Consider the following 10,821-nt stretch of genomic DNA (forward strand, 5'->3'; position numbering starts at 1 on the left):
AAAAAAAAAAAAAAAAAAAAAAAAAAAAAAAAAAAAAAAAAAAAAAAAAAATCGTTTTAGCTGTAAAACAATACCGATTTTCGTATTTACTAAATTCCAAGGTCGTGTGACTTTGTGACTCGTTTCAAAAAATTCCTAATTCAACTTCATCTTCGAATTTGAATATCTTAAATCATATTCTTTAATTTTGTGAATAGGAACTTATGTTGAACGCCACTTACCCTTCTCACAAAGATTTGAATATGCTAAATTTCTTAATACAAATATTCTTCGATGTTTTTATCCCATGACCCATAATCGAACCGAATAAATTCGGGGTCAGAAAAATTAACCACCCAATTCCAAAATGCTAATCCAACTCCTATAGTTTGGGTTGGATTGGTCCTAATTTTCAGGTTGAATGTATACTTCTACCTCTAAGATCTCTAGCCACAATTCTTCTTCGCCCCTGGGCGGTTGTGGCAGTGACATAGTCTCGTTAGTGGCTAAAGGAATTTCTCTAGCGTTGTCTGGAAGTGGGTACTGTTCTGTCTTAGAGAATGACTAATGATGACACAATTGTCTGGAAATGGATCCTGTTCTTAGGTGTAGGCCCGACAACAATCCTTTGAGAGCCATTATGTGTCATCAGATATAAGAATTTTGAATAAATACTAGACTGACACGTTATTCAATAAACGAAAGTGCAAAAGTAGCCCAATGAACTAATCTTGCTCGAAAGGCACCGAACTCCCAAATTTAGATAACTTACCTAGCTGCCGTGGAACGTGTTGGCGGGTCGAAGTCACAACCCAAAATTTTTGTTTACTCATAGGTCACCTCAAGAAATATCTATAGGAGTAATACATGAATAAACTAGCCTGATATATATTTGTCACCCTCCAAGGTTCCACATGTCACAATTTGATTGGTCCTCCAAAACTCGTGTCACAATTTGATTGGTTAATGATGATTACTCATTTGCGTTATAGTCTCACATATATTTCAATAAAATCGGTTGCTTTCTTTTATCTCCGAGTCATTGAAGTTTGCAATGGAGAGCTCGCAGAATCCGAACACAAACCCAAATTCTAACCCCAATCGAATCCAGAATCCCGTATCATCACAGATTGCTGCGTTATGGCCGACCATTGATGCTTCACTGGGGTTGTCGGAGGAAGAGTCAGTGAGCTATGCCCGTAGATTCTATAAATTTGGATTTGCATTGCTTCCATTTCTGTGGGCGGTTAATTGCTTCTACTTCTGGCCTGTTCTCCGCGATTCTCACTCATTTCCTCGCATCCGACCCTGTGAGTTTGCCTCTCTATAATTTTGGTGCACGCAGCTGTACTTTCAATTATTTTCTTGATTTATACTTAGAGGTAATCGTTAAAGGATGATGAATCGAGTTATAACTTCTGTTCAGAGGAGAACTTGAATCAGACCAATTCCTGACCTCTATAGTTCAATGACGGTAGCATTAGGTTGTTGTTGTTGAGATGTTTTTAGTCTTATCATTACTCTATTTCTGTTTCACAAGGTATGTTTCGATGTGTGGTATGCCAAGAATCCAACCACTATGTAGAGAAATGGACGATGTCGTTGTAGATATTCATATTAAAAAACTGAACGCCCATTGATTTACCGTAGTCCATTTGTTTTCTCGATTAGGCTTGGTTCATAAATACTGGGAGTTCTAAGCTGTTAAATGTTCTAATACCCTGATCTCTAAGTGTAAATTAAGGAAATAATTGTCTTGAGTTTGTTAGCTTTTGTGATGATACTTTCCTCAATGATACCTTTATACTCCTGATCATTTGATAAAAAAATGGTTAAAAAATCAGCGATCCTGTTCATATTCATTAAATTGAGTCTCAAGAATTTAGAGGTATTATATCGTTTTCCAAAGTCATCCCTCTGTTCAAGTGTGTAGTTATGCGTTTCTGTCACTTGGCACCTTATGTCTTACAAAGTACAAACACTTTCGAAGGAAGCTAAATATTTTTGGTTCTTCCTCTTCAAGTATACAATATTTTTGCACTTTGGCCTTGGACTGCTTGTCATAGTTGCAATTCAATTGAACTCCATTATGCATATCCCTTTTTTAAATGTGGTGCAGATTCTTGGTTCTTGCATTCCATGTATGCATCATTTTAAAAGTTTGGCCTCAGATTGTATGTCATGGTTGCCGTTCATTTCAACTTCATTTTGCTTATCATTTTTGTAGGAAAAAATGTTTATGAACTTCATCATGCATCTATCTGGTACCTAGAGGGGTGCCTACGTGTGTATATGTATGAATTTAATATAAACCTACTAGGAAAGTAAGTGTAGTTTTGTACGTAAAAAGGGTGGTTTTTGTCTGTTCACATGCATGTGGATGAGAAACCCTCAAATAGGGCCTTTTTACAGTTGTTTATTCTGTGTTAAATGCATTATCTCTTCCTTTTCATGTATCTCCTAAGTGCTAAGGGCATTGATCGTTTGGAGATACTCTCTGAGGCCTTCAGTTCAAGCCAACTAGGAAAATAAGGGTGGTTTTGGGCGTTCGTGTATTTAATAATTAGGGCGGTCCACCTAGGGTTGTGTGCACGGTACAGGGATGGTTTTGTGCATGATACAGGGTGGTCCATCATTTAATTATGCACTAACTAGGAAAATAAGGATGGTTTTGTGCGTGTGGGTAGCAAGGGTTATTTTGTGTGTGTATGAAGGTTGGATTGATTTCTCCATTGAGGTACTCTTCTAAGCCATGGCTTCAACCCACAAGCTTGAAAACTTAATAACATATAACTACAGGGCCCTGGGTTGTGTGTGTGTGTGTAATAAGGGTGGATTTTTGTTTTTGTTTTGTTTTTCTTTTTTCTTTTTTCTTGAGATACTCTCCAAGGGCCTAGGTTCTACCCACAAGCTTGAAAACATAATAACTTATAAAACCTTTTGTTCCTCTGACTTGGACTTGGTTTTGGCTAAAGCCTCTTTGGGGATCAGTGGAAAGGCTCGTGTGATGCAGAGATGGTCCCTCAACACCTCAGTTTTATTTTTTATTTCCTTTCTATTTCATTGTTACACTTTCCGTCCAATGTACACAAGTCACAGTGATTAAAACTTAAAAGTGATAATATACCTGTTGCTTAATTTTTATTTTAATCTTATATTAGTAAGTGTCCGGATTAGCTTACACACACATCGACTAGTCTCAATATATGGTGGGAAATTCTGGACACTTCTCTTGTGAAAATGTTTATATCATGGATGTCATAGATTCAAGTCCATAATTTGTTTGTAACAAATTGTAGAAGTTCAACACATCTAAGAAAGCTACGTTCTTTCTTTGGTTTATTTACTATGAAAAGTTTGACACTGCAGAAAAGTTGGACATGTCTAAGAAAGCTAATGCTTGATGCTCATAGTTGGTTTATGGTTTTTCCAAATGAGATATCCGGTTTTCTAGCTTCAGCTTTTGTATGTCATCTTTTCCATGGTATGAAACAGACCTTTTGGATGACTATAAACCAAGTGTCTTTTGGTTTCTTTAGAATGAGAAGAATTCACCGACTTTCGGGAATATTTTCCCAACTTTTGATAGCTTTTTGGTTTTGTCTTATATTCATGTTTTGTATTGGTGTAAACAAGCCCACCCTTTTAGAGATTAGCCATCTCCTTTGATTTCTAATTGAAGAGCTCTTTTGTAATGCCTCTTTTGGTGTTGGAAGCCCAATAAGCACCTTGTATTTCATTCATCAATGAAATTGTTTCTCTTCTAAAATAACAGACAATATCTAGCATTTGGTAGTGTATCTCTCTTCTTAATGGCTGTCTAGCTAATAAGAATGGTCAGGATCAAAGCCATATGATGATCTACTGAACTTTAGCATGAGGATATGGTGCAACATTCTGGATCTTTTCAATCTATTCTGGTGCTTTCCAGCCGGCACTGAGGACTCCCTCGTTCAAATTCTGATAACTGGGTTTAGCTTCAAAAGGAAGTCTAAATTATCGCGGATGAACATATTTTCAGCACAAATTTTGGATCTTTAGTTACAGTTCCTAAGAATTACTGAGAACATTGCAGTTTTCCCAGCTTTTCTCAAAGATGCTCCTTGCATAAAGAACTTTTTAATTGATTCTCTTCATTTATTCAAATAAATTGGAGATATCTTTTGTAATCTCCTTTGGTTTTTGTTAAGAGTTGAATATTTTATCTTTCGTCACAGTTTTCCTAGCCTTAGACTATTGTGGTAGAATTATCATCTTTCCTTTATGAATTTTAACAAGGCAGTTTTTGGGTTCTTCCTTGAACCGCATTATGGTAGATTGTTCATTTTTCTTTTATTTTTTTTCCCATTTAACTGACTTTGTTACTCGGCAAAATTATCTATAATGATTTGAAATTGTTCTTCCTGTAGATATTGTTGGCTCAGCTATTGGGTTTGCTATTTTCATGGCCATTATCTCCTCTTGGGCCTTGACATTTTCCATTGGAGGAGAACGCCTCTTTGGACCCGTGTGGAACAAACTAGTGATGTACAACCTTGCTGACAAATTAGGATTGACAGGTTGGAGCTAATTTTGATCTTGTTGTATATTTCAAAATGCGTAACTCTCTACTCTCATTCTTTTCTCCAAAGATCAAAGTTGAAGCTTTTGGGTTTACTTCTCCAAGTACTTCAAGGTTCAAACATAAACCTAGACACATGCTCATTTCAGAGTTCCCCCCCCGTAAGTAACAAAAGGAATCTCAGATCTAAGCACAATCAACATGAAATTTTTTGAGTTCAACAAACATAAATGGTTTAAAGCACACTTGAAATCACATCGTCAAGTTTGAATTGGATCTTGTTCAGCTGCATTACTGAGATTTGTGGATTCAATACCAAACTGATTCTCTTATTTTTCCTCTGCATCCCTTTTCTCCTTTCAATACTATAAAACTGCGCCCTCTTTTCTGGTTCCCTTTAGAATATTCATTTATCTGGTGGAAAACATCTTGATGTTAGAAACTTTGTTAAAATTCTTTAGAAGGAACTGTGTAGAAGGCGTCAAGTAGCACAAAAACTAGGTAGAATTGTGAACTAAGATGTGATTAAGAGAGAAAAAAAAAAAAAAAAGGCAGTGGGAGATTTTATTAGGATATTGTTCATATCTGTCACAGTTGATTCAGCGTATCAGATAGCATTGAAAGAAGTTTGTTCTCATATGCCACCTTTGGATAATTGGCTCCATCAGTTAAGGCTGTGATTCACTTAATTAGCTTTTGTAATTATATAAACATCTCTCTTGATGCTTTGTGTTGCTATCAATACTCCAAATGAGGAACCCGACACCAAAATAGACAGATGAGGGAGCCAAAGACTTGCTAGAAATAGCGATGGATGGATAGGGTCTGGGGAATCTGATTCCTCAATGGCGTCTGTTTGGTTAGGTTTCCTTTATTACCATAATTTTAAACCTAATTTTTCTATTTTAGCACACATGGGTTCGGTTCGGTTGGGTCGGGTCGGGTTTTAGAAGTCATGTAGCACCGAACTTTCAACTTTTTCTTCATCAACCTTTGCAAAATCTGTTCTACTGTAGGAACCCTTGACAGAAAAAAATAAACTAATGTTTTAAAAGTATAGTTTTATTTTATGAATTTTATTTAAATGTTCAAATATATTTTTCTTCGTTTTTTAAAGAATAAAGTAATTAAGTTTTAGGAAACAAATTTAATATTCGGAAATGGAATATTAAGGATAAAATCATTATTTAAAGTGACGTTTGCTACATTATTAGAATTTCTAGTTTTGATAATATTTGCTATAAATGATTGTAACAGTTGGCAATAAGGGTTTTGCCTAGTTCAAAATTAATAGGCATCTCTACTTTATTTATTTATTTTAAATGCTTCATAATAAATAAAATGATTTGGTCGGATTTGATTAGTTTCTTATATATATAGAAATGTGTAACGACTACACGCTCGAATAAAATGAATGAACATGTTGATTCAAATTCCTAATTTTTATTCTTTTAAATTTCTCGAGCAATCTTTATAGGTCGTAGAGTGAATTTGGTGATATTTGAAATCTCGTGAAGAGTAAAATTGAACGTGACTATTGAAATCTCGTGAAGAGTAAAATTGAACGTGACTAAAACCTCTTTAAGACCTCTCTTTTTACTATGATTCTAACCTAAGTAAAGGAATGGAGAGTAGTAGCATATATAGGAAAATGTGTAACAATTACAGGCTTAAATAAAATGAATATGCTGACTTCTTTCTAATTTTTATTATTTTAAATGGATTGTTAGATTGAACTCAGTGATATTTGAAATCTCTTTTAAATCGAGAATTTTTGTTTTTGTGTTGGTTGAGAAGGGACTCTCAACTTTTTACTTTCAATCTATCATTTTTTTTCACAGTACTTCGTGGAAACCGAGTTATATCAAAAGTTACCCAAAATATTTTGACCATTCTAATGTCTACGGAATCAACATTTATTGTATAAATACCTCCACTCACATGTTTCCACCTGAACAATTTGGGATCAAATCATTTGTGACGATACAAAGTGGATTGTATTAATAGTGTTACCAAGATAAGACACTCAACCATATACTATAGACCTTTTAAATTATTACTTAAACACGATTCTCTTGTATGTCAACTACATGCGGTTCAAGATTACATTAATAACCTCCGATTTTTATACCATAAATAATATTAAATTGTAAATAAAATAACAAAAGTTAAATAATTAATTACGAAGCATGAAGACATAACTCCTAAGACAAAAAATACCCAGTTATGGGTGTGAGCCTAGAGTTGTAGATTCGAAAAACTCGAGCACCCCAATTCTCCCGACAACTATTAATTTTATCTCACTAATACATTCATTACTAAAATAGAATATTTGCATAATAACAAAAATAAGATAATAAGTGATCATTTTTCTTTGCAAAAAAAAAAAAAAAAAGATTACTATAATTAAATAGATAGATAAAAATACACTATATTATATTTGCATCTATAACGTTACTATAGAAAAGTTCCAACCATCTAGCCAATCTAACCAAAAAACAATAGCAATTGAGAAATGATATCCTAAAACATAACTAAAACCAACTAACCTCAGCTAATTAAGCACTAATTGGTGATTAAGACATTAGAAGTTCTTCATAAAATACTCGTAATTGAAGTAATCAAGCTGATCATTAACTTGATTTGAAGCATTAGGCAATCCCATTTGCGAATTTGAAGAACAACCCATCATCATTTGATCATCCGTGAGCTGCATGTATGACAATGGCATGATTGAGTGAGTAGGAGCAAGAGGAACTCCATAGTGGCACATTGAGTGATTTTGTGTGCTATCCATAATCATCCCATTTGTTGGATCACTACAAAAATTAGGGTTTTGGAAATAATTGCCATGAAATTGAGGTAGTGATGACCCATAAATGAATTGATTCAAATTCTCAAACTCATGATCCATTTGAATCATTGGAACACCTGAGCTCCCAGCTTGAAGATCTTGTGGCATTGCTTGGATTTGATTGTATGCCATCATGGGCTGTGTTTCCTCAAATGATATCAATTGGTTCTTGTTCATGTTTGCATTTAGGGTTTGGTTGCTTCCTCCTGATACCCTCTCCTCAACATTCTCAATCCTTCTCTTTGTCGCATCTAGCTTTGAATCTATCTCAATCATTAGTACTCGTAATTGTTCTTCCATTAAATACTCGAGCCGTTCATCCCACTTTGGATACCTGATATTAACAATCGAACCATGATCAAGATATTATCTTTTTTTGGTGGGGTCTTACAAAATTAAGTAGTTTCAATTACCTGGCTTTTGCAACGTCCTTGCGAAGCTTGGACATGTCGGATTCGATCTTCTTTTTTCGGTCGGAGAAAAAGTCGAAGAGATTAAAAGACTTGCGGGTTCGTTTGTGGAGACAGTTAGATTTGTAAGAAGCGATCATGTCATTGACTGAGTCACGAGACGACGGCCATGTGTGGATGGGAGATTGGTCGCTTTGATTCGGACCGTGGACAATGACACAAGTACGAACATCGCATAGTGTCGAGAGCTCGTACGCTTTTCTCATCAAACTATTTTTTCGCTTAGAAAAAGTAGTTTTTCGAGATTTCTCGTTACTAATCAATTTCATGCTCAATTTTCCTCTCCCCATGTTCTTACTCGCACAAAAAAAATTATAAAAAAATCAGAAACCCTTAAATCGAAACAAAAAAAAAAGAAAAATTTAATTCGAATCGAGTAAACCGGAACTCACAGTTGGTGTAGAAGACACCAAGATCACGTGCAGAACGGCGAAGTCACGTGATAATGCCGGAGCAGCGATCGGCGGAGGCGCGGTGGTTGGACGGAGATGTGAACGGAGGAGGTTTCTTGCCGGAGAAGGAAGGGAAGAATAAGGAAGAGAAATTCAAAAGAATGAGAGTGAAAAAAAATATGGTAAGAATTAGGGAATTTAAGGGCTTAAAATAAAATAAAATAAAATAAAATAAAATCAGAAAATATTTAAAATTATTACAATATTGGAGATTATTAAAGTCTGCCCAAAATTAAGGGAAAATGGGAGGACCAAAATCTTATTATTTTTAAATTTTATTCTCAACCATAATAAAAATTCTTTAAAAAAAAAAAAAAATTCAATATTATAATATAATAAATAACTTATTTACTTTAATAATAAATAAACAGAAGCAGATTCCATTAAATTAACATCTCTAAGTTTAATTTGTTTGCAATTTTTAAGTTTTCGTTGAAAAAAAATGGGAAAATTTTAGTCTTTTGATCTATAACGAGTAACTCGAAGCCAATTTTAATATTATGAGAAAATAAATTAAAAAAAAAGTAAAAAAATGAAAAAAAAAATGTGTACACGAGACATTTTTGTATTATAAGGTGTAATAATTTTATTTTAAAATTAATTTAAAAAAATGAAATTAAAATTAGAATAAGTTAGGATTTTAACCTAAATACAAAGGGGATTGAGTAATTGTAGAAGTCAATTATTATGCCTTAAAATTTGGAATTTTTTGTTTTTTTAAATAAATTAACCGCAAAAATTACCATATATAATAATACATTCCTTGTAAGAATCATATTAACTCTTTCTTGACTTTTTTCACATTGGAACAAAATATTAATTAACAAATACCCTAATTTTTTTTTTATTTTTTAAAGGTTAATAACAAATTTTGTCCCCCTAACAAATTTTAAATTTACATTTAAAAATTTAGAAATTTTTGAAATTAAATGAATTTGAGACTAGAACGTGCACCAGGACTACTTAACTTGATACATTGTAAGGACTAAGTAAATGGGTTTTACGTTAAAGTCGATTACTAATAAAGTATGTAATATGTTCTTGAATTTTAATTTTGTTACGAAAAATTGAATTATTAGACATATAATTCAAATTTTTTCGGGACTTTGTAGCTTGTTCTCGAATGTGAAGTTTTTTCAACGTGTTTGGAACCTGTTTTGCAGCTTGTTCTCGAGATTGATCACTCTTTAATTCTTTTCACACTAAATATATATTTTTTGAATTCTTTCCCCGCTATCCATTTGAGATTAGACTTAAATTTGAATGACTTTTATATTCAATGGTTCGATTTCATTGTAAATAACTTTTGAAATCGAATTTTATTTAACCTCGACCCAAATACAACATGACCCAATTTGACAAAATCAAACAGTAACATCGAAGACACCGGAACCATGAAACTGAAAGTTAAATAATTTATCAGATACAAAATTACATCCAACGTTTAACTAACCCATATTATATTATATTATATTATATTATATTATATTATTATAATAATATTATAAGTTGTGGGATCAAGTATTTAATTAAAGTATGGAGTTTGACCTCTGAAATAACCAGTTTTGGAAATCTCAGATGTCATCAGAATCTCAGCTAACTGCAACAGGAAACAAAGTAGAAAATGAAGAGAGAAGAAATTATTATTGTTCATCCAAAAACAGTGCCTTTGTTTTACCCATATTTAGTTCATCACTTGTTCTTATCCCAAACTAATCAATTTGTTAATCCCGGACAAATTTTACTTTTCATAACCTATTTATCCTTGAAATTACGGATCTTCGTGATGATATGATAGGGTGTGGGTATTAAATTGGATATGGGTGTGGTACTAAACCGATGAATAATTGATATCATGTATGATCGAAGGAGTTTACCAACTTCCTCCAACTGATATTAATGGGGTTACCCTAATATATGATAAATTAAAAGAAATTAAAATTAAAATGGGAGGAGGAATTAATTGTAGTGATGGGATTATCCCAAATAAGGTATTATGAGAAGCCAGCCCATTTACCTAATTAGATCACAAAATGCCTTATAATGGCATTTTTTGTAATTTTGATTTTACAAAAAGAAATAAAAAAATAAAAATTGGGTTGATGAACAAAAAGAAATATATATTAAAGAAAGCAAAACCCATTTCTTTGAACTCTCTGAGGGGTTCTGATGAGAATGATAGGATCAAGAAGCAGCAGCAGCAGCAGTGGTGGTGGTGGCGGCGGCGGCTGCGGCAGTGGAAGCAGTGGCGTTACGTGCTACAGAGGCCACTGGCGGCCGGCGGAGGACAATAAACTCCGCCAGCTTGTTGAACAGTTTGGGCCTCAGAATTGGAATTACATTGCTGAACATTTTGAGGCTAGATCTGGTATTGTTAATTTCATCTCCAAATTTCTCTCTCTATGAACGGCTGCGCCGCCGTGGCCGGCGGAGTATAGAATGGTTTTCCGATGAGGGTTTTCAATACTGTTTATTTATTTATTTATTTTGGGGGGGGGGGGGGGG

General features: G+C 33.8%; 3 protein-coding genes across 3 annotated transcripts in view; 2 read left to right on the top strand and 1 right to left on the bottom strand.

The window, feature by feature from the left end:
• Positions 1-1,015: 1,015 nt before the first annotated feature.
• LOC111450992 (probable gamma-secretase subunit PEN-2) lies at positions 1,016-4,878 on the top strand. The gene is made up of 2 exons (XM_023091205.1): positions 1,016-1,289; positions 4,389-4,878. The coding sequence occupies exons 1-2, from the start codon at positions 1,034-1,036 to the stop codon at positions 4,547-4,549; spliced, it is 417 nt and encodes a 138-aa protein (XP_022946973.1). The 5' UTR covers positions 1,016-1,033; the 3' UTR covers positions 4,550-4,878.
• A 2,106-nt stretch (positions 4,879-6,984) lies between these two features.
• On the bottom strand, positions 6,985-8,419 carry LOC111451466 (floral homeotic protein FBP1-like). Its single transcript, XM_023091905.1, has 3 exons — positions 8,257-8,419; positions 7,808-8,157; positions 6,985-7,728 (listed from the first exon to the last, which is right to left on the bottom strand). The coding sequence occupies exons 2-3, from the start codon at positions 8,152-8,154 to the stop codon at positions 7,125-7,127; spliced, it is 951 nt and encodes a 316-aa protein (XP_022947673.1). The 5' UTR covers positions 8,155-8,157; positions 8,257-8,419; the 3' UTR covers positions 6,985-7,124.
• A 2,019-nt stretch (positions 8,420-10,438) lies between these two features.
• LOC111451467 (transcription factor CSA-like) overlaps positions 10,439-10,821 on the top strand; it is a 1,985-nt gene continuing 1,602 nt past the window's right edge. The window contains exon 1 of the mRNA XM_023091906.1: positions 10,439-10,684. Coding sequence (XP_022947674.1) covers positions 10,486-10,684 — 199 coding nt within the window. The 5' untranslated portion in view covers positions 10,439-10,485. The remainder of the gene's footprint in view (positions 10,685-10,821) is intronic.

The sequence above is a fragment of the Cucurbita moschata genome, unplaced genomic scaffold (assembly GCF_002738365.1).
Source record: "Cucurbita moschata cultivar Rifu unplaced genomic scaffold, Cmos_1.0 Cmo_Scf00013, whole genome shotgun sequence".
NCBI lineage: Eukaryota > Viridiplantae > Streptophyta > Magnoliopsida > Cucurbitales > Cucurbitaceae > Cucurbita > Cucurbita moschata.

Bases quoted from the DNA above. Each gene is read 5' to 3' on its own strand.
- LOC111450992 (XM_023091205.1), top strand. From the start codon at position 1,034: ATGGAGAGCTCGCAGAATCCGAACACAAACCCAAATTCTAACCCCAAT. The intron at 1,290-4,388 runs GTGAGTTTGCCT...TTCTTCCTGTAG, and splicing joins ATTTCCTCGCATCCGACCCT to ATATTGTTGGCTCAGCTATT.
- LOC111451466 (XM_023091905.1), bottom strand. From the start codon at position 8,154: ATGGGGAGAGGAAAATTGAGCATGAAATTGATTAGTAACGAGAAATCT. The intron at 7,729-7,807 runs GTAATTGAAACT...TGTTAATATCAG, and splicing joins AAGGACGTTGCAAAAGCCAG to GTATCCAAAGTGGGATGAAC.